General features: G+C 37.8%; 1 protein-coding gene across 3 annotated transcripts in view; it reads right to left on the minus strand.

Moving 5' to 3' along the window:
• Window positions 1-23,651, minus strand: part of LOC123715033 (limbic system-associated membrane protein-like) — a 107,764-nt gene that overhangs the window by 3,161 nt on the left and 80,952 nt on the right. For 2 of the 3 annotated variants that reach the window (XM_045669818.1, XM_045669819.1), the window contains exons 2-10: window positions 17,344-17,443; window positions 13,575-13,664; window positions 13,032-13,159; window positions 8,546-8,740; window positions 7,594-7,735; window positions 6,367-6,464; window positions 5,735-5,856; window positions 4,702-4,882; window positions 3,902-4,069 (exon numbers count right to left, since the gene is read on the minus strand). In XM_045669818.1, the coding sequence (XP_045525774.1) occupies window positions 3,902-4,069; window positions 4,702-4,882; window positions 5,735-5,856; window positions 6,367-6,464; window positions 7,594-7,735; window positions 8,546-8,740; window positions 13,032-13,159; window positions 13,575-13,664; window positions 17,344-17,404 (1,185 nt within the window). In that variant the 5' untranslated portion in view covers window positions 17,405-17,443. Of the gene's footprint in view, window positions 1-3,901; window positions 4,070-4,701; window positions 4,883-5,734; window positions 5,857-6,366; window positions 6,465-7,593; window positions 7,736-8,545; window positions 8,741-13,031; window positions 13,160-13,574; window positions 13,665-17,343; window positions 17,444-17,823; window positions 18,029-23,651 lie in introns of those variants that run through there. The other variant, XM_045669817.1, reaches the window with a different exon arrangement.

Consider the following 23,651-nt stretch of genomic DNA (forward strand, 5'->3'; position numbering starts at 1 on the left):
CCGTGCTACCAAAGGCAAAAGGCTCACGCGAAAACCACTGCCGTTTCAACTCTACGCCGCCAACAACACGGTCATTCCAACATACGGAGAGAAGTCACTCCAACTTGATCTTAACCTCCGAAGACCATACACATGGAAATTCGTCGTAGCAGATGTGTCTAAGGCAATCCTGGGAGCAGATTTCTTGCAGTACCACCACCTCATTGTCGACGTAAAAAACAGAAGACTGATCGACGGGAAAACAAAACTGGTAACAAACGCTCAGCTTAGTACTGCAGACATACCTACAGTTCGTAGTATAGACATTGAGCAAAATTACCACAGCATACTAGCAGATTTCCCAGGCACAACCAGAATCACTTCAATGAAGCTTAGTCCCAAACATTCCGTTGAACACTTCATTGAAACAAATGGACCGCCCCTTCACTGCAAGCCACGCCCCATTGCACCGCATCGTTACGAAATGGTCAGGAAAGAATTCCAAAACATGATCGATCAAGGGTTATGCAGACCAAGCAAAAGCCCTTGGGCATCACCTCTTCACGTCGTGCCAAAGAAGAATGGAGACCTACGCGTGTGTGGCGATTACCGAAGGCTCAACGCCATAACCAAGCCCGATCGGTATCCCATACCACGTATACGTGACTTCACATACCAACTCGCAGGGAAGAAAATTTTCTCCACACTTGACCTCAATCGCGCGTACCAACAACTGCCAGTCAGCGAGCAAGATGTGGAGAAAACCGCCATCATCACACCTTTTGGTCTTTTCGAGTTTCCGCGCATGTGTCCTGGTCTAAAGAACGCCGGACAGACTTTCCAACGCTTTATTCGCTTAAGTACTGCGCGAACTCGACTTCGTATTCCCTTTCGTTGATGATCTACTCATAGCATCAATCGACGAGGAAGAGCACCGAAAACATCTACGCATCGTATTACAGCGACTAGAAGAATACGGCATCACCATCAACCCATCAAAATGTGTTTTCGGCCAGCCAACTGTGAAATTCCTCGGTCACCAAGTCACAGCGGAAGGAATACAGCCACCCCAAGAGAAGGTACAAGCTATTACAGACTTTCCAAAACCACAAACCGTAGAAAAACTACGACGTTTTCTCGGTATGATAAACTTTTACCGTGAAAATATCAAAGATGCCGCCACCATACAAGCGCCGTTAAATACCTACCTGCACAACGTCAAGAAGCGTGACAAAACTAAGATCGACTGGACCACTGAATCAACGCAAGCTTATGAAGCATGTAAAGAGAGCATAAAAAACGCCGCTTTACTTGCTCATCCGTCTCACCAGGCGACACTTGCTATATTCAGCGACGCTAGCGACAAAACAGCTGGTGCCGCACTCAATCAATTTATCAACAACTCATGGCAACCACTCGGCTATTTCTCGAAGAAATTCACCGACGCACAGACTCGCTACAGTACCTACGATCGAGAGCTACTCGCTATCTACATGGCTGTTAAACATTTCCGCAAAATGTTCGAGGGACGAGAAATAATAATATTCACCGACCACAAGCCGCTAACTTTCGCTTACACAAAAACAAATACAAACAGCGAATCACCGAGACGCACCCGACAGCTACTTTATATCAGCGAATTTACCACTGATATACGACACGTCAGTGGATCTCAAAATGCAGCCGCAGATGCATTGTCACGTGTCGAAGCAATCACCTGTCCATCGCCGATCGACTACAATCTACTTGCTGAAGCTCAAGAGCGCGATAGCGATACCATTAAAGCACTCAGTCTACAGAGCAACTTATGTTTCAAGAAAGTCAACCTGCCCGTCTCAAATATCAAATTACACTGCGAAACTTCAACCTCACAGTTACGTCCGTACCTACCAGAAGAATACCGACGTACCGCATTCAACGCAGTACATAACGTTAGCCACCCTGGAATCAAGACTACGAGAAAATTAATTACGCAACGTTACTTTTGGCCCTCAATGAACGCAGACGTCGGCAAGTGGGCAAAAGTATGCCTACAGTGTCAGCGCGCCAAAATACAACGCCACACATCAAGTCAATTATCATTTTTTTCACCAACCGAACGATTCGAACACGTTCACATCGATATCGTTGGTCCGCTACCTACCGCGGCCAGCGGTCATCGATACCTCGTGACAATGATCGACAGAGCAACAAGATGGCCCGAAGCATACCCATTATGCGAAATATCAGCTGAAGACGTCGCCAAAGCGGTATACGAAGGTTGGATTTCCCGTTTCGGTTGTCCTGTAACAATAACAACGGACCAAGGACGCCAATTTGAAAGCAGAGTATTTGCATCTCTTTCTCGCTTACTAGGAATCGAAAAAACGCGTACAACTTCATACCACGCACAGTGTAACGGTATCATCGAACGATGGCACCGTGTCCTTAAAGCCACATTAAAAGCAAGACTACAGACCGCAAGAAGCTGGATCAACGAGCTCCCAACCGTCCTACTCGGATTACGCGCCGCTATGCGAAGTGACACCGGTGTAAGCGCCGCTCAGCTTACCTACGGTTGCAACATACGCTTACCCGGTGATTTCTTATCAACGACCCGCAATGACGTCATCATGGACTCTGGCTACATCGATCAGCTGCGCGACGCAATACGTAACCTGCAACCTATGCCGAGTCAACCACACAGCAACACAAAACCCATATTCGTTCACCGCGACCTACAATCATGTGAATACGTATTTGTACGCATAGACGCCGTAAAGAAGCCATTACAAGCACCTTACGACGGACCCTATCGCGTGCTGAAACGAGACAGTAAGATATTCACGCTGCAGTTACCTAACCGTGAAATGAATATCTCTATCGACAGACTCAAACCTGCCTACACTATCACCGAGCAAGATGTGCCTACTGATACAACAACGAGTACCTGCAACAAGCAAAACACATCAAGTGCGAGCGAACTACATGAACCATCAAATAGCCTGAAACATCAAAATGACAACAACCTGAAACAACAAGACACTGGGAACACCTCAATACCTACAAGAACAACTCGCCGAGGCCGCGTTATACGCCTGCCGGTACGCTTCGCTAGAGGGGGAATCCTGTAGGTGATTAGTACGTGTCGTCATGAAACAATAATTTGTTCTGAAAAGAACAGTTAATTGCGTTACCGTTAGGACAACTTTTTGCCGCGCCTCGATTTTATTGTCTACGCACCCTTCGCATCTTGGTACCACATGTTACCACTAGTGGCCAGGTAGGATAATTTTTGTATATAAATCTACAGTTTTTAAAAATTAGACACATTCCACATTCCATCTTCACCTCTTCTCAACGAATTATTAGGAAGTTTTATTTTAACCAAATAAGAAACAAATCAACATAAACCAAAACTACCCTAAAAGCCTTTGGTAAAATGTGTTTGAAGTTGAATAATTTTATTATATGCTCCACAAAACATTTGGAAGCTGAAAAGAGTAATTGAAGAAGGGTTGGAACGTATTACTCAAAACACCGTGGAAAAATTCCCAGAAGGATCACACTCGTTATTAGGTTTTAACGTTTTTAAAAAAGTTAAAAAATCTCGTCTTTATTGCCGACCACTTCGTATTGTTTGGCTGTGTTAAAGAATTTTTCAAAAATTAAAACATTTCCAGAATTCCTTATTTTACACGTTACACACCTGAAGTTAAAGAGGTAAATTTTCTTAGTTGTTGGTATTTTTTGCCAAAAAAAACTTATATGGATGATATCGTAAGTTTTACTTACGATTTTGTATTTTTACCCTAATCGAAGTGAATATTTAGTTACCTAAATCACTTTTGTAAAGATTTACTAGTTGACGGTTTTGTAACTTGTGTCACTTGTGAATGACAATATTGACCATTTATATAAAAACACATTGTTTTATTCTCACCTCATTCCACCCATATCGATTCTTGGCCTGAACGATAGCTTCGTACACCGCACCTGGCTCGAGCCCCTTCAGCTCATGAGAGACGCGGTGTGTCAGGGATCCCGTTGGTTCTGGAGCTGGGATAACCACATCATGCCAACGACCTGGCTGCTGGAAGGACTCGTTGATCTGGAATAAATTCATGTCTCAATGATTCACTATTCGTAAACCAATGATTATGATAATGAGTTTTTTTTACTATATATCTTTAATATAACGCTAGCCCCCGCGAACCTCGTTTCGCCTCAATATGGTTTTTTACATAACCTGCCTGCTAAAATTTGTAACATTTTGCTATATACACTAGAATAGAGACTGTTCAGTTTTTCGAGATCCTACGTTATAAATATGGCAACATTAAAAAAATCATTCCTATATTTATTTCCTTGTAAAAAATCCTTTCAAGGAATAAATTTTAATAAATCTCGAATTGGTTCAGCCGTCTTCAAGTTTGGCGCTTACAACATAAATTGCGATTATTTTTTATTTATATAGATTGTTATAACAATTAATTGTTCTATGAGCAACTAACAACTGAGGGTTGACTATTTATTCTATAGATCAAAGGGAAACGGGCAGGAGGCTCACCTGATGTAAAGAGTCTTGCCACCCATGGACACTCAATGCCTGAGGGCTCGTGAATGCGTTATCGAATTAGTACGCTCTTATCTTGAAGGAATTTTCAAATTGGTTTGGTCATAACTTAGATGCATTTCCATGTATAAACACAACAATAGTAATAGCTTTTCGAAATTACTTACAGCTAGCTGACGGTACAGGAGCCGCAGCTCATCCAAAGGAGGATAGCTGTCCACTGCAAACGCCAGGGTATAGGACGTAGGTGCCCTCGCCAGGGGAGGAGACGTAAATCTGGCGGGACCAGGTCGACCTGACACTTCTACATGTTGGCGAGCTCGACCTAGACTGTTGTCTGCTACACAGCTGGAATTATAGTTACAATATGACAAGACGAACTCTGTTACAGCAATGAACATTTAAAACATCATCTTCACAGCTCTATGCTTCTCTATGGCTCGAAGATGGATATAATAGAGCTTGCTTCTTGCTTGAGAATTTGAGACCAAAGGAATTAGATGTTATCCGCTTATGTACCCGACCCTATTTTTCTGGGTATGGTGGATTATGACCAACTACGCCTCAGACGCTATATCAGAATGTGGATATAAAAGAGTGATACTGGATCTACGGTTTCCAAGAACACTCTAACATTTCTTTGTTACTAGCGAGGCGCCGCTCACGCGCGATTCATGTAATTGTTAAGTAGGTTATACGAGTTATTTGGAACTCTAGGACATAAATACATTTTGAATGATATATATATATATATATATATATAGTTATAAAAGTGTTCTAAATTAATTAATTTGGTCACATGATAAAGTTAATTCTTATACAAGTCCCTTAGGCGATAATGGGTCACTTCTATCAACCACGCTTACTCTTTTTACCCTGTGTTATTTGGGTTATATTGATTTATTGGTTTTGAAATATTATGATTACGACATGTGTTCAATTCACTCAACATAGCGTTTATTATATGAATATATTGAAAACAAGCGGACCCGATAGACGTCCCAACCATCAGTTATAAATAATCTGAACAAATTTCGAATCAAGTGGAGTGGAACACACGTCAAAACCAAACCATCAAACCTAGAAACCTGGAAGCTAGAAACGATTTTACATTGAAATTAGTCAAATTGCAGCAGCCATTCGCCATTTTTTTGCGAGACGAACGAATAGAATTATTTATATGTATGTCATGTGACTTACGTGTAGTTCCCAAAGTCCTCCGGTTGAACGTTAGCAATGAGTAGGGTGTGGTTATTTCCGCGGACCGACATGGTGACCCTCTCACTGGCAGATAGTGGAAACGAGTTCTGGTACCACAGTACCTGTAATGAACAGAATTTACTATGAAGAATAAATTTTCTATCATGACAAGGACAATGATATAGTATCTGCTTTATTAAAACTTTATAAATTGTTCTTTATATGTGTGTGCCGTGAACGCAAACATCGTGATTTACTGGCAGACAGAAGGCTGATCACCTACTTCTCTATGAAAATTATGAAAACGGATGCAATCTGAGACCTGTATATTCCAACTCAAATGTAAGGTACACTTATAAACGTCAAAAGAATATATGTTAAATTAATTCTAAATGTATATTTACTACCACTTCGCAAGTCAAGGGCGTAGAGCGGGACCCATTCTTTTTGATCGCAAAGTTTTGAGTCACACAAATTGTTTGACCTGGAGCAAATCAATCCCAAGGAATAGGATCATTTGAATAATCGTCAAATTTGGAATTGTAGCACAAATAAGTAAAATGAACTGAAAGTCATGATACTGGTTTTGACAGGAAATACTACCAATGATTCTTCTATTATTTATATCATACCTCAGACGGAGGGTCAGCTAACACCGTGCACAAGAGTTCAGCTCTGAACCCTTCTCCCGTATGAACCCACGATCTTTCCACTGTGATCTCAGGGGGAACTGAAGTCAAATATAGATGTAAAATACTAAAATTGCGTATCATAAGAGATTGTCAAATGCGTATACAATACAGTGTTATTTCGTAATTAATTCGTAAAGAAATCTGGCTTAACTTAACTTATTGATAATTTACCAACATTTTCATCTCTGTCTGTCTATGTGCGTAAATAATCGCTCATATGAAAGAAAACATCGTGAGGAAATGTCATGCACAGAAGGGTGATCACCTACTTGTATATTAGAAAATGGTCACGAAACAGATACAGAAATCTGAGACCAGAATATTAAAAAGTTGTAGCGCCTCTGGGATCTTTTAAGTTTATAGATTTAAACCAATATCAGAATAGTAGCAATACAGTAGATCAAAATCGGCATTATAAATATTATATTATTAGTAACACTGTCTTTAATATGTAATCAATGTGTAGAAATAGGTTTATAAAATTTTAAAAGTTAGTTGCTGAATAATAAATTAAACATTTAACTAAGTTTGGACACCAATAAAGGAGGATTTGACAATTTGCTTATTTTTTGGATACTTTTTAAAAGGAAAAAAGGAAAATTTACGATAGCGTAGCTTGCTTTTAAATAATATCCACTTGTCTAATTCTACTACTATCGTGGAGTTTATTTTCGTCGGTCACAATTATTGATTGAAAAATATGAATGTATTTAAGAATGATAATTATTAACACGTAACGTTAATGTAATTTTGAAAATTTTAAAACCCGTTGTTTTTGTTAGTGTAATAGTAACCTATACAAAATGTTGTTTAAGATTTCGTAACGCTACGCAAGATGGCGTCGTACCATATCTGTAGACGCAACGAAATACATTCTAAGTATGTTTCGGTCAAAAACAGTCACCGACGAAACTAAACTCCACGATAGTATTAGTATTAGACAAGTGGATATTATTTGAAAGCTACGTCATAGTCGATTCGACTAATTCCGGCTGTTTTGTGTCACGTGACTGACGTAGAAAATCATTAATGTATTTTTATATAAATTCATGATTACGAGTTGTTTTACTCTTTTTAAAGCCATGGTTTACTGCTACTTTCAATAGCACTTTATTTATGATAAATAATGATTATTTACTAATTGAATTATTATAACTATCGACTTACATAGCACCTGCAACTGGAACTCGGTAACAATTGCCGGTCCAACGCCGTTATCAACGGTACACGCGTAACGACCGCTGTGTTGACGCTCCAATCGCGACAGCTGAAGTTGCGGCCCTTCGCCGAGCCGGGTACTTGTGTCATTCTAAAAAAATGTAGTGACCCCGGCTTAGCACCTCGTAAACATAAACTATAAACCTAAACCTTCCTCATTTACCATATTGGTGAAAACCGAGTAGTAGTAGTAGAATTTGAGTTAATATAACAAACACCTTCTCGGCGTAGGACTTGTTTTTATATAATACAAGCTGTGTAGTACGATGTTCTGTAGTCTAAAGCTTTCCTCGGTAAATAGACTTTAAAATATATTATAGATATCGCGGACTAATTTTGATGATGTCTAGGTCGCAGCCAACTAGCTTAATAAGCCGTTCAATTAATAGCCTAGCCGTTTAACTAAACAGCGCCGTTTAACTAGTGGGCTGAAAGATGTTCAGCCAGTTGATTAAACAGCTAGGCAAATGACTTGAGTTGATGACGTTTCACTTTCTGCCACTCTAAAACTCGAAACGGAAGTCTTCAAACTGCCAATATGGCATCGGCAAACCACAACTTTGATGGTGCTTTTTAAAGTTTCATGAAAAATAACCAGTCAAATTTAAGAAGTAAACTTTTTGTCATATGTTTCATCTGTCAAATAATGACTCTATCGTACGAATGGCCCAAGTATTAGACAGCCAGTTTATTAAATATTGTAACAAACGGCTGAATATCTTTCAGGCTGTTAGTGTATAATGTATTATAACCTTCATTCATTCAGCAACTCACTCGTATCAGCTTAAAATCTATGTCGCTCTATCCCTGAGGTGAAGGTTCGATCCCCGGCCGTTCAAGGGACTGTCTATGGGATGGATATGTTAATTTTAAAGACAGGAAGGAATGATTATATGCTTACCAGCTTATGCCATGTAACAGTAGGCACAGGATTCCCAGACGCTCTACATTCCAGTACCGCAGCTCCACCCCTTCTGGCGGCGGCATGTCGGGACTCCGGTGAGGGTCTCACACTGGGAGGGACCAGTACCTCAACTGTGTGGACCTGGTCTCGGGCCACTCGGTCTGAGATCTGACAGACGTAGTCACCAGCATCCTGAAACATATCGCCAGATAGGGTAAGATTCGAGTCGAGAAAGTGCTGTATGGCTCCATATGTTCAAACAGTTGTATTTGTATTGTACAGTTGTATTTGAAAACTGTTTAGTATCATTCGGCAGAAAGAAGATTTCGTTAAGGCCGAAAGAAAAACAAAAAATGTGTGCGTGTACTAGTGTACACACGTAAGAAGTGGTGAAACTTCTTTATGACCTTATTTTTCGAAAAATGATGGGAGAGATGGTTCGTATCGGGAAAATGTGACGCGCAACCGAAAAATGTGACGATCTTTTTTTCCCAACGCCGATAAAGAAGTCTCACTTCAAAAATTATAATAATACTAAACTATAACATATATAATAATACTAAACAAAATGTCGTTAATAAATAAATAACATTAAGGTAAAAGGAAGATCCTAAATTTATATTGACTGCCAGTTCTCAAAGGGCTTAGAGCGGACGAGAATTGGCAATAAACACTCCGTCACGCTTAAATCACCAATTTGTTTACAAAAAGGTTTATAAAGAGCTTAACTGAGCAACTTAAAATAAGAAAACACAAAAAATAAAAGAAACGTTTACACTCTGTGATAGGACTAGAACGAACTTATTATGGGAACAAAAATACAATATGTCTTAAAGCATGAGAGTCATGGAATAAAAAGTAGGTATGTCTTCATACATAGCAAAGACAGACAAAGTTCGATTACAAATGTGGAAGACGTGTTATTGGAAAAAGGAAGGCTAAATTGGCTATGGTCAGAGCATATGACAGGAAAATGTCGAGAGATGTGGGCGAGAATACTACAGCTCCGAGATGAGAAAAAAAAAAGAGGAAGCCAGGTCAGAGGAAGGAAGGATTTGGATTTTGGATTTAGTTGCCCGAGATAGAAAGTAGAGATAGCTAGAATAGGCCTACGTATTGCTGGACATACTGAAGACTAAATATTTCGTTCTGTCTCGTACTATACATATATTATGTTTTATCTTTAAGCATACTACTATATAATAAGTCGGGTTGCCGAGTCGGTCTGAAAAACACTATTATAAAGTGGTTTTATACTGTAAAGTAAACAAATATTTTTATTGATTCCTATAGGTAGTTTATATTTATACTTTTCGTGTTTTTGTGCAATTACATTACATTTTATAATGATGGAAATACATTGAAGGCTTAGTAAAAATAAATACACGCTAACAGTTACTATTGATGTATAATCTATAAAAGTTCTATGACCATTATACACACACATTATACTTTCCGACACGTGAACTAAATTATTAAAACATTGTACATAATGTTCTTCGTATGATGTAACCCGATTTGACTATATTTTTAATTTAAAAAAATGAAAACACCTTTTGAAGGACTTTGGATTAACATAATATAATATTTCTTTGATTTCTCGACTCTTTGTTGCTTTTGGTAAAAACAAAATAGAAAATAATTGTTTAATTGACAAAATGTATTAAGAAAACACTTTTTAAATATTTTTTATATTTATAATAATAATACATATCTTCACCGTTTAAAAAATGTTTTCTTAATATGTAAAATCTATGTTAACAAAAGACAATACTATGACAAAGAGTAATTTAAAAAATTTGATTTAAATGAACGATAGATTCATAAATTAATGAACTTAATAATGTCGCTCTTACAAGATTTCATTAACTGATATCGGTGATTGACAACTGTATTCCGGTAACAATTGCATTTAAATGGGTGGTAATCAATGCCTTATGACCCTTGTTATTTCAACTTTATCTTACTTTTTTTAAAAACGTAAGATATTGTTAGATAAGTAATGTCATATTAAAAATAATAAGTAGTGTAAACCTAATTTCTGGAGCCACTGGAGATAAAAAAGAGAGGACCAGAAACATATACATATATCAGTAGATATGATAGGTACATATAGCGGGGAAATATTTCAAAATAGTAGCGAGGAAATCAAAATCAAATGGAAGAATTTGGAGAAGGCATCCAATATAACTAATATTGTTAATAATATAAACTTAATGTAATCCTAATGATGTAGTACTTCAAATACAGAATATTTTTATTTGTTTTACTTTTATAGGCTTATTTGTGGTTCTAAGCCCGGCCTTGAGCCAATGGATCAGTCAACGTTCGCTTTTGCTAGGTAAACATTGTAAGGGATCACGTAATTGTCTAGAAAAGATCAAATAAATAACTAACGCCATTTCTGGCCCTTTTGGTCATCTCACCCGTCGCTAACTAGATAGCCAGATCAAGTTGTTGTGGTTGTCGTCGTCAATGTGTAAGACTACGTGGCAGATCGCCAAAGCGCTGGTGTGACCAAGTCACGATTTTCTCGCCCCCCATAGTAAGTAGTTCAGTCTATAGCTTAGGTGCCTGACCTTACAAGGCGACCTTCAGAAATGAAGAATATGACTAAGGGGAGAAAGGCCAGATCACCGTCTAATCGGATCGGATTTCGTACTTCAAGTATATAAGGTTATAAACCGACACCCAAAGACAACACTGAGATACTCGTGTGCAACGAAAATGACTATTCCCTTTAGTACACCTCGAATTACGCTCGCTGATATTTGCGGGCTGCCATAATAAAAAATAACGAACCGCTGTCGTAACGTTATTTTATATGGCAATTATCTTTTTCCCCTCCAATTATGTTTTGAGGTTATGCGCTTTGATATACGCGCTGAAATTGTATGGAAATTTTTGATTATGTCTAAAAAGGAAAGGGAAATGCGATGTTGGCATTTTGCTTCCGTAAACCATATTTTTTTAACTGTAAATATATTATTTTTATGTATTTACAACCTAGTGTTGTGATAAGTCTTAAGGTCTAACTTTTAGTTTTTATGTTTTGTTTCTTATCTGTAATCTGTAGTTCATCCTTTTTAATTTATTTATGCACGTTGCACTTTACCTTTAGTATTTCTTTTTCCTTACTAGGGTTGCCTGGAAGAGATCGGTTGTTAGCGACAAGGCCTCCTATTGCTTCCTAAATATTTGTTACTGTGTACCAAATACGTAAATCAAAAATAAATCAAATCTGTAGCACAGATCCCCACCTACTGAATGATGTCTCCGACACTATCGACATATTATTATTTCGAAGAGTAGATTCACAGTAGCGATATTCTGTATTATATATTTTTAATATTATATACTTTATTACATGGGTAACACTGAAAATGTATAGAACTGGTCAGTTAGAAAAATTGCTAGTGATTTTTTTTTAATTTAAAATTTAGAACTCTTTGGTAACCTAATGAAAACCTAAGTATACTGCATTCATTTGTCATTTGTATTTGTGAATTGGCGGCAAATCTAAAACTCTTGTTACACCTGAAAACGAACCTAATGCGAGATTTTTTTTAATTATGATTTTCGTTGTGGGCTTACTCAATAACAAAGATATGATAGGCTGCGTTTAGCATTCCTCAGTGAAGCTTCATCTCGTGCCACTATTTACAATTGGTTTAACAAGTTTAAGCGTAGACGTAGCAATATCAATGATGTTCCGCGTGAGGGACGTCCTTTAACAGCGACTACTGAAGATAACATCAGTGCTGTGCAACGCATGATAGAGGATCAGGATCAGCAGATACGGGCAAGCCAATGCCTATGTGTTGATAATGCCTGGTATGCGTCAAGTTCAAAAAATATTACACGAACATTTAGGCGTCAGGAAGCTTTTTACCAGATGGATTCCCCATGCTTTAACCGACGACCAGAAACACGTTCGGATGGACTGGTGTCGCCAAATGTTAGATAAGTTCAACAGCGGTGACTCAAATGCTCACATCGTCATAGGTGATGAAAGCCGGATATATTGCTACGAACCCGAAACTAAAAGACAATAAGCTCAGTGGGTGTTCTAAGGAAGAATGGGCCCACGCTTTTCGAAGTGGTATCATCGAATGCGACGATGTGTTAGCAACGGAGGTTACTTTGAAAAACAATAAAAGTATTGGCAAATTTCTACATTAAGCCGTTTTTTATTTTCTAAACATTTTCAGAGTTACTAGGTATATTTTATACTGTCTCTCTGGTTTTTTATTACAGCGAATTTAATAAATTGTGAAAACAGGTTACTTTGGAGTGACAACGTACAGCAGGATAGGTTCCCAAATCATAAACATTATAATGCGTTGTTTATAATGAATATTTTTTTATGTAAGTGGCACATAAAGAAAATAAGTATTATCTTTATGTTCTATCCCTAACTCTTAACTACAATACAAACAAATTTGCAATAACTGTATAGAAACGAGTTGGTAGATCCTCTCACCTGTGGCCCCACATCAGTGATCTGAAGGTTGTAGCCATCAACAAGACGGAACCTCTCATCTCTAGTGACCATGAGACTGGCTGCCGTCAGTACAGCGGGACCTCGCCTCCATAGTAGAACCAGCGAACCTGGAAATATCAAAAGTTATTCAAGTCTCCAAAAATAAACCTCTTGACAGAATGTATCTGATCTATGTGGGTTTTGTGGAGCAAAGTGCTGTTTACTCCGACCGGGTGGATTCTTGACCAGTCTAACCACGGACTCGCCTTATGGGTCACAGACGTAGGAGTCGAAAGTTTTTTTTTATAGATAAGGGGCCAAACTGGCAGAAGGCTCATCTGATCTTAAGTGATACTGCCGCCGAACTCTGGGCTCACGAGTACGTTGCCGGCCTTTTTTCTTTATGATTAAAAGAATGCCCTATATTAAAAGGTTTCAGAAACCGAACTATAAAATTATTCAAAAATAAAATATGTATACCTATAATCATTTTGCGCTTGAAAAACAAGTATGAATTGTTCAGCCATAAACTCGATAACTTACCTAAATTTTGTACTTGACACGGCAACAGAAGTGTGTCTCCTACCACAGTTCTAAAAGAATGTCCTCTAGACAAAAACCGCGGCCCATCATCTGAAACGAAATATTTATATATGTACTATTTAGTTTTGTCACTAAGCCAATCCGAAACCTTCATCAGCTGTCAAGCCTCAAATCTGGCCAGACGATTAGAGCCATATCTATTGTTATTGTTCATCAGGAATAACGTAGGGTTCTAAAATAGTAGTCCAGTAGTTTTGAAGCCTATTTAAAGCAAACAAACAGCCAAATATTTACTATAATATTAGGATAAGGGATTCGATTTACAAAAAACTATTTGCAAACTCAAATAAAACTTTAAAACAATGACGTGGTTAAACGCAATTTCTAAACGGAAGTGTGATAACGGTTGGACTCACATCCGTTGGAGGTTGTATACTACTTCCTGGCCTCTTTTGAATATTTTAAATTAAATTGTCGTGATTGGTTAGCCTAGTTCTTAATTTGACAGCGCGATAAATTAGGCTGAGGTAATTTACGGAATTTCCATTCAAATTTAAGAATTTATTACCTGTTTTCAAATAAAAATAATAATAAAGGTAATATTTATATCTATGAAATTGGATTTCGATTCTATAGGGGGTTCGCATAGTTTGGCATGACTCTGAGGTTCCAAAAACAAACACAGACACAGAGCACGCTTATAACAACTCGACCCTCAAATAAAGAGTGTATACACATCCATTCACATTTGCTGCCGCGGCTAATAAATGGATTACCCAGTCAATTAATAGATCGTTAACCAGCATAAAAAGTTAGTTGAAAAACTACTTTTATATGCATTTGTCGCGTTCTCAAAACAAATGCTATGGTTACAGTTATACAAACCACAGAGGTTTTTTAATGTTACTTATAATTAATTATATTATTCTGTAAATTAACAAAGTTAAAAAAAGCATACTCATATATTCACTCATTCTTAATGTTTTACACGAGTTAAGTTTGATTGCAAAATAAAATGTTTTTTAAAATCTATTGTATAACGGAATAATTGTAATCTAGTTCTCCCCCACTCCCTAATGTGGGTAATGGCGTTAAATCAATTATGTCACAACCATATTTCTGTCATGATTAATGTTTTTTTTATTTACTTAATAGTTTAACGGTTAAAAATCAAGTTGAAGAAACTTCATACAAGCCATGCCAGATGTATTCTGTCGTATGTAAATGGTGAAAAATGTCATCCATGTTCCAATATAATTATATAATATCATCTGACGTATCTTAGTAGAGGTGAGATCGTAGTTGAATGTCCAAAAAAAATAAAACAAAAAAGGTTCTTAAGAAAACACTTTTTAAACGGATTGAAGCTATGTATTATTATCATAAACTTATAATGATTTACATAATTTTAATTTTTTTTCCGACGTTTCGCGTGCTTTACAGCGTGCGTGGTCACTTTTAATTTTAATACAAATCGTTCCTCGTTATAAAATTATACTCAGTTCCAAAACCCCGCCAAAACACTTCTCTAGGCAAGTTGGCGTCAAGCCTACACCACCACATACTTTTCTTGGCCGGTGAGGGCGTCGTCGCATTAGTATTGCCAGTAAATAAAAATTAACCATTATAAGGGGCATAATTTGAAGTTATACAGACCCACATAATAATTCATTGAAATGTCTTAATAAAAAAGATTATACTAGTATCTAGAAAATATAGTTTTAGCAATCAGAACCGTTCGATAATTAAAGCTCTGCCATTGTAAATAATAATGCAAGGAATAAATACAGGTGGCGCAAAAGAACGTGCATTTATTAAGTATAGGCTAAAAAATACATAAGTTATAGTTGAAACAAAATATAGGATGGTTAGGTATACATGTTTTTTTTAAAAATAACATCATCTAAATGACGGCCCTCTCGAAGACGGTACTTCTCTCAACGTGAACGGAGATTTGTGAAAACTCTTGTTAATAAATCTGAGGTGATAGCTGCCATTTCCCCACGGATATTTTCCTTTAGCTGATTGATGTTCTTCGGATTGTTCATATATAATATATAAATACTTTTTAGTTATATTTTATTCGATGTTTGTAGATAGTAAAATTATTTAGTGTACGCACCAAAATGGCGACTGTAGTACCATTTTCAGCCGGCCGAGAAAGTATGTGGCACTGTACCAGGCTTGTTAATCATCATTCTTAAATTACACATATATTATATTTGTACCACCGAAAAAACTCCAAGAAAGTGTTAGGATTAGGCAGGCAATGATTTATTATTTAGAAGCATGCTACGTCATCGTCGATTTGACTAATCTGTTACTGTTTTGTGCCACGTGACACAAACGTGGGTAACGACCGTACCAACGTATAAAAATATATATTTTTAACTATTGATTAATGGTTATTTACAAGTTGTTTTACCCTACAATGAGTTTTAAAGCCATGTTTTATATAGATAACGCGCAATAACCATTTTCATACATTCAAATGGTGTATTTTTTCACACTGTGTAGTAAGGACAAGCTAACAATAAAGTTTGACAGGAATCTGTTTTATTGTTAAACCAACATTTCAAGAGCTCTTCCGTTGAAAATAACTTCGCTCGACCAAGGGAGACTTTGAGTATTCTTAAATTTTGAAACAACAATAAAAGAGAAATATACAATAAATATAAATAAGAGAAAGCTTCGGTAATGGCTCTGCTTCCGACAGTCATCGTAAAGTTATCGCCAATGGCGGCCGGATGTTGGTGGAAATGTGACGTCATTTCCGGAGTCGTTTAGTGTCTGTACTTTATTGGATTACCGTTTGCCGTTTTGGTAATATTTCTTATTGTTTTGAAAACATAAGATATATCGCCAGTGGTACTTTATTAAGGGACTGTGACGCCTGGGAAGCCGTTAGGCTTTAATTCTCGGTCGGAGCGTCTGTATGGCTGAATTAATAATAATAGCACTTTATTCATGAAATAATGGTTCTGTCGAAAATTTATCTAACTTCTTCTGAAATAAATTATTTATCTTTAAATATAGTACTTTAACATATAAAGACTTACGTACTTTAACATGTAATTAAACAAATAAAAAATAATTAAAATTTTAAGTTTGTTTGATCGATACTTAATTACAATATATTTTAACCGACTTCAAGAATCAATTAACCAGGACGACATGCATATGACGATATAGGCTGACAATTAATCCACTTTAAGGACCTAGGTGATAAAGGTATACCTTTCCTTTAGGTATAAATTCAATCTTTATCTAAAATTCTTTAAAAACTTTATAAATTCCAATAAACAAGATTTTCAGTTGCACAATATGAATATCTGATATATTACTTAAGTTTTTCGTGAAAAATTTTCCCATTTCTTCGGCTCCGTTTAAAGTTTTTCACGAGTTTTCAATTTAATTCATTGTTTTTGTTTTGTTAAAGTTCAATAAATTTGAGTTGGTTAAAAAAACTTAGTGAAATATAGACCTGTCAATTTGAATTTTGATAAACGGCTTTAATTTTATGCATTATTTAGACATTATTTCCAGATAAGAAAACATAGCATAACTAACCTTTGTTAAAGTGATTATCAACTGAGATCGTGCGTTCTAAAGTCACGAAAATTATTTATCTTTGTATCAGTAATAACAGTAGTCTTCAAATCAAAAATCGATAAATTAAATCGGAGGCTTTTAAAATAACATAAAATATATTTTTAATTTTATTATATTTACAATTAATTAAGTTAAAAATTCAAATGACTTATCTTACTTCTATTACTCTGTGCGTTTGCAGCTGCAAATATGGCCGCGATGAATAACCACGACGCCATGTCTTAGCATCTATCCCTTTCTGTGGCACACTGCCTCACCTAGAACAAAAGAAAGAGAGATAAGTATAACAAAGAGTTTGCGCGAATAAATGACGTGATATTGCAAAAATGAATTGTCGATTAAAACTATAGATTATAGATGTTTTATGAGTATTCTTTATAATTTCGTTAAGATTATTAGTTTTTTGCATGGCTGACGCACAAACCGTGCAGGCCAAGAAAGGAAAAAAAAAAGATTATTAGTACTGTAATAATTTTATTATTCAAATAGGCATTTATATATACAGTAAAATTACAGTAGGTATGTGGAAGATAACTACTATTAAGAAATTGTTTTCCTACCTAAGTCGAATTGGTTCGGAAATACTTCAGTCTTATATCATAATGATGACGCAATGCTTAAATAAATAAAATCTTACCAGTGATACATAATCTTTATGAATGACAGTCATTCTATTGTTCTGATGACAATAAGATTTGCTCTGTATCATATCGGTCAAAATATTATGACATGTTTTTTAAACTCGCGGTGAATCTTGAAAATAAATTCAATAGTTTGTTGTTGCGGCAAGAAACTGACTGATTTTCGCATTAATACACTTAGCAAGATAGACGTCACATAAAGAGATCTGACGGTTGACGGTAAATGTGTCCAACTGTGTGCTGATAACTAATGTGCTATAAAAAATTAAATGTATGTTATCGCTTAGGTTAAAATTGTGTACATGTTTGTATTTGTTTATTGAATAACGGATTCTATTATTATAACTATAACTTAGGATGCTGAAAGACATTAACAATATAATGTTAAATTATAATGTTAAATTATATTGTTAATGTCTTTAGATAAAAACTAAAAATATTGTTCATTATTTAAAAGTTATGTAAAACTAATTTCAGTCAATAGGAAGATTAAAATCGTACATAATTCCATAAACCCAGCTACTTTAGAAAAAAACAAATGATTCCGCTACAGGGCGTGACGATTGTTTTCCAAACGACTAGTTCCCCTCGTGTGGGGTGTAAAGGTTATCGCAGGGTTGTCACCTTCGGGAAAATATATAATTATTTCGGCTCGATAAGTACAGATAGTCAAAACAAACAGTAAAATGGACCGCGTACACAATAAAAGTTTGATTCAGTAAGTTAGCAAGAAGATATAAATTTCAATTGTGTCTATACAATTCTAAAGTATAATTTTATTACTGTATTTTATTTTTTCTCTCAAATATTACAAAAGTTAAAATTCGAGGAGTTTATAAACACTGCAATATACTGCCCATAAAAGAAAAGTATAAACAAATAAATACCTTTTAGTCGAACACTTTTTTCAAGAAGACATAAAAACGAGTGGAGCATGAAGTAATGTGGTAACGCAAGTTTGGTTCTGTACAACGTATATGGCGAAAGGACGTTTAGGTATTTGTTACCGCGGCTACTAAATGGTTTACCCAGTCAGATAGTTAGACAGTCTTTTTTTTATTTTTTATGAAGGAGGTAAAAATGCACAACTGCAGGCCCGCGAGCGCATGCAGTCGCTATCGCGGGGACTGTGGGGATGGTTAACTCTTATCCCTCTGCTAATCAGAGGGGAGAAACCCGACCCACTAAAATTTCCTCCTGAGCCCTCCATATCGCCTGCTATGCCGGACACATTCATTCTGAATGAATGTTGTCTGGCACCGCATTGAGTCCCCCGCGGGTCGCACTAGGCATTCAACCCAGGGAACTCAGGCGAATATGACTGCATACGGGCTCAGCGACGGCGCAGGGGGATACTGTTGGGCGAACGCTCCTCGCGTCTTGCCCCCGCACCCCCGCCTCGCCGCCGCCGAGCACAACCCCTTCGGCCATCGCCACGCACCTCCCGCTGACGCTCGGCAGCCTCCTTCTGCAGTAGGACATGCTCACAGAAGAAGGCCACCGCACGCCATGCCTCTTGGCTACCAAGCATTGCTGCAACAACGCTCGGTAGCGAGAGGTCCGTCCCGATGACCGACACTAGGTCATGGCGTTGCCTCGACCAAGTGGCACAATCGGCCAGGGTGTGCTCCGCCGTGTCCTCTGGGGCACCACAATGGTGGCAGATGGGAAGGGTTTCCCGCCTCGCCACCCTGTGCAGATACCGCCCAAAGCACCCATGCCCAGACAGTATCTGCGCCATCCGAAAGGACACGGCTCCACTCGGGCGATTCACCCATTCCCGTAGGCATGGGCGAATCGCCTCCACGGTGCGTACTCCCGCCCTTGGTATAGCCAGATCATGGGTCCATCTATTAAAGGTGGCCTCCCTGGCTTGCCTCCTTGCCGGTCCGACCAGTTCAGCCCAACGGCCACCTGCCCTAGTCTCACACTTGAGACGATACAGGTCGCCTAGGGCCAACGCCTCTAACTCCCAGGGGGGAGTCCCCGCCAACAGGCACGCCGCCTCGAACGAGACGGTCCGGTAGCATCGAGCCGCCCGAACCGCCATCACTCGCTGCGGCCTCCTGAGTAGGGTGCGGTTCCTCGCCCTCAGCCTATCATCCCATACAGGGGCCCCATACAATGCCATACTGCGTATGATTCCGCAGTACAGCCTCCGCACACTCTGCTTAGGGCCCCCAATTTTCGGCAATAGCCTTGCAAGCGCCCCCGCCGCCCCTACAACCTTCCCCCCGAGAGCTTCAAAGTGGGCCTCGAAGTTCCAGCGGCCATCCAAGACGAGACCAGACGAGACAAGGTACTTCATCTTGGACGCCACCGGAACCCCCTCTCCTTCCACCATCAAGACCGCCCCAGAAGGTGGACCATTCCTAGGGCCATGGAACAATAGGGCGTCCGTTTTTTCAAGAGACACCCTAAGGCCCAGGGCCCTTATCCGTCTCACAACAAGGGAGGTGCCGACCGTTGCGAGTCGAGCCACCTCCCCATAACTTGCCCCGTTGGCCACTACGAGGGTGTCGTCTGCATAGCAGAAGACGCGCAATCCCGGAAGAAGCGCGCCCCTCAACACCCAATCGTTGGCCATGTCCCACAATAAAGGAATGTTGAATTACTGACCACTTGTAATTTCCATCCTCGGCCTAGAACGTATTTGCTACATTCTAAACTTACACAGTCTCCTTTCTATAGTTCGATGCCCACTGCATACTATAGAATTTCGACCGTGACCTCCATGTACGGTTTAAGCACTCGCCCGGTACCGTACAACCCTACCAAAGGCCGAGAACAAATTTAAAACTTGCACTCGAACCGGGAATCGAAACCAGTACCCCTCACCACAGCAGTCACATACAAAGACCGCTAGGCTATGAGGCCCTTAGTTAGACAGTTTAGCCTAACGCTAACCAACATAAACAGTAAATAGAAAAAAACAACTTTTATATGCATTTGTCGCGCTCCTAAACAAGATTGCTGTGGTTATATTAATACAAACCACAACGGTTTTCTCATGTAACATGTGATTATATTATATTATTTTCTAATGTAAAGAGGAAAAAAGATACTTATGAAAATATTTTATAGAAAGCATATACATGTGACAAGTGACAGGAGAGCTTGAAAAACACAGAGCTATAACAATGAGTAACTCACAACCGAGTAGCCCGCAATATCGTACAGAACTTCCGGGGACTCCTTATATCGAAGAAGTCGCATAGGTTCGCCAAGCATCCGCGAATATACCATGTAAATACATTATTATGTAGGAAAGTATAATAAAGCAAAAGAAAACAATGATAATAGTAAACAATTAATAAAGCAAGGTTGCTAAAATAACTCGGCGAAAGGTCTCCATGGAGTTGCTGAAAATGTCAAGTCATTTTTCAACAAACTTTTATTGTAAATTCAGACACAATCTGTCAGGACCATTAAATGATGAGCATAAATGTTGGAGAGGCGTGTAAAAGGTATATTTGATTCTAGTCAAGTAATAAGTAGTATTTACTATTATTGATAAATTATTAGGAAATGAATAATGTAAAAACAAACACATTCAGGAACGCACGAGGTTGTCTATTGTAAAACAAGCAGAAGGCTCCCCTGATGTGATGCCGCCCATGCCAGAGGGCTCGCGGTATTTTAAGAATTGGTACGGTTTCTTGAAGGTCGAATTGGTTCTGAACTACTTCTGGTTCACATAGTGGTGATGCACGGCAAAAACTGCCTCACGCTTTGTGGAACGATGGACATCGTGGATGGATGGAATGTCCCATCTCGACCCCCGATGATGAAATTCATCTGCAGGTATTGACTGAACTCTCCGTGATAATTGCGGCATATGCCGAGAGACCTCATATACACTCTCTCACTCACAAGTATCACTAGTAGGATGCCTGATTAAATATAAGTTCTGGTGAACTAGCCAAATCAGCGAACAGCTCAGTATCGAAGACAAAACCTGTCTTCTGTCTGATACAATATTAAGGGTAATTCCGAAAATTCCTACCTTCTATCAAAAATATAAATTTCGACATACGGGAGTCATACTTCGAGCTAAATCTCAACATTATGCTCTCCCTAAATCTTAGCTAATTATCTATAAGCTTAGGGAGGGCAACAACCCTATAACTGTTTTTGACAACCAATATTTTTGACTTGACTTTTCTCTATTAGTGGCAACCCTAATGACATGCTGTGAAATCAATCATTTTCGTATATGCAGGGTATAACAAAAATAATGAATAAGTTATTAGGGTGAGACATTCGAAGGGTTTTAGGAATTCCAAAGTCAATAATAGATTTTGAGGACGACGTATAACAGGCATATACGTGCCTATAATTTCTATTATATATGACCTATTTACAAATCAGTACTGTGACGTCATCCCGGAAACGCGCTAACAAAGTTATTATATGTCGATCTTAGGCCCTGAGGCCTTCTGGCCAATGATCCTTCTTTTCCTCCCTCCATACCAGCTTCAAATTATATAAATAGTCAATTTTACATTAAGACAGTATCCGTCATATTTTCGGAATTGCCACCTTAGAAACAATTAATTTAATTGAAATCCATTTACGATATTTGAAAATACAGTAAATATAGTGTTTTGGTGTTAAATGCCGGTTACCGCACGATGTAACGTCTAATCAAAATTATGGTTGTCAAAATAAATTTATCATGACCAAGTTTTTGATTAACAAAAGTAAACTCAAGTAAAAGTAACTAAAATTAAGTGATAATTTAAAAAAATAGTAGTGCCTTTTAGCTCTGTGCGTCAAATTTCTGTATCTGTTTCTAATAAGCAAGTAGATGATTAGACTTCTGTGCCTGGCAATCAACTTTATGGGTCTAAGGCAGGCCGGTTTCCTCACGTTGTTCCTATGATGTACCGCCATGAGCAAACCTACTCAGGTATGAGGATCGCACGCTGAGATACCAAAACTAGAGCAGTGTTTATTTAAGACAAATTAAAAACTGCGCAAATGTCACAGAATATAAAATCTTTTTTGAAAACATCAGCTATTAGAATGTGTGTAATATCCGGCAGCACAAGCGTAATTCTTGGGTATTGCATTTCTTTGATGTGAGGGGTAAGTTGCAATAATGCGGTACACATTCAATAAAGCTTTGTACAATTTCTGTCTGTAAACATCAATCGCTTTTCACTTTGTTCTTAAACCGACTTCGTTAATTAGAAATACTTTAAATGCAGTTTCGTAAAAACGCACAAAATTGCAATAAACAAAGAGTATAGATCAGTTTTTTCAAAGACAATTTGTATTTGGTTTACACATCGCTTTACCAAAAAGTATTTTTGTTTTATCTTGTCTAAAATTTGAGTTAGGAACGTAAAAACGAGTAACTTTTTAAATATAGAATATAGAAATTAAGAGTCAGATTGCACCAACCTTTTTAAATAAATTTAAATTTAGTGTACCCCTAGATACCCCAGGGCATCCCATTTGTCCATTCTTTCAGAAGAACGTGTTTTGGTCAAAACTCATCGATATCCAGTTTGAGCATTCTGATAAACGAGTTATGTTTATAGTTGCTTCGCTCATACTTTGAAATCTATTTTCCTTTAGTTTTTATATTTTTTTTATCTCTTCGTGTATGTTTTGTTTGCCTATAAGTACTTATCATATTAAATATTGCATTTTATTATTCTTGTACCAATGTATCAGCGTATCGAGAGTTGGCAAGCTTTTGTAAATAAATAAACATTACAATACTAAAAAGAAGTATTGAATGAGGATTCTTCCAGACTATATTTTTTGATTGATTTCTGATATCTACTAGACAATTAATAAGATAAAAAGAAAT

This window comes from Pieris brassicae, chromosome 10, assembly GCF_905147105.1.
Source record: "Pieris brassicae chromosome 10, ilPieBrab1.1, whole genome shotgun sequence".
Classification (NCBI taxonomy): domain Eukaryota; kingdom Metazoa; phylum Arthropoda; class Insecta; order Lepidoptera; family Pieridae; genus Pieris; species Pieris brassicae.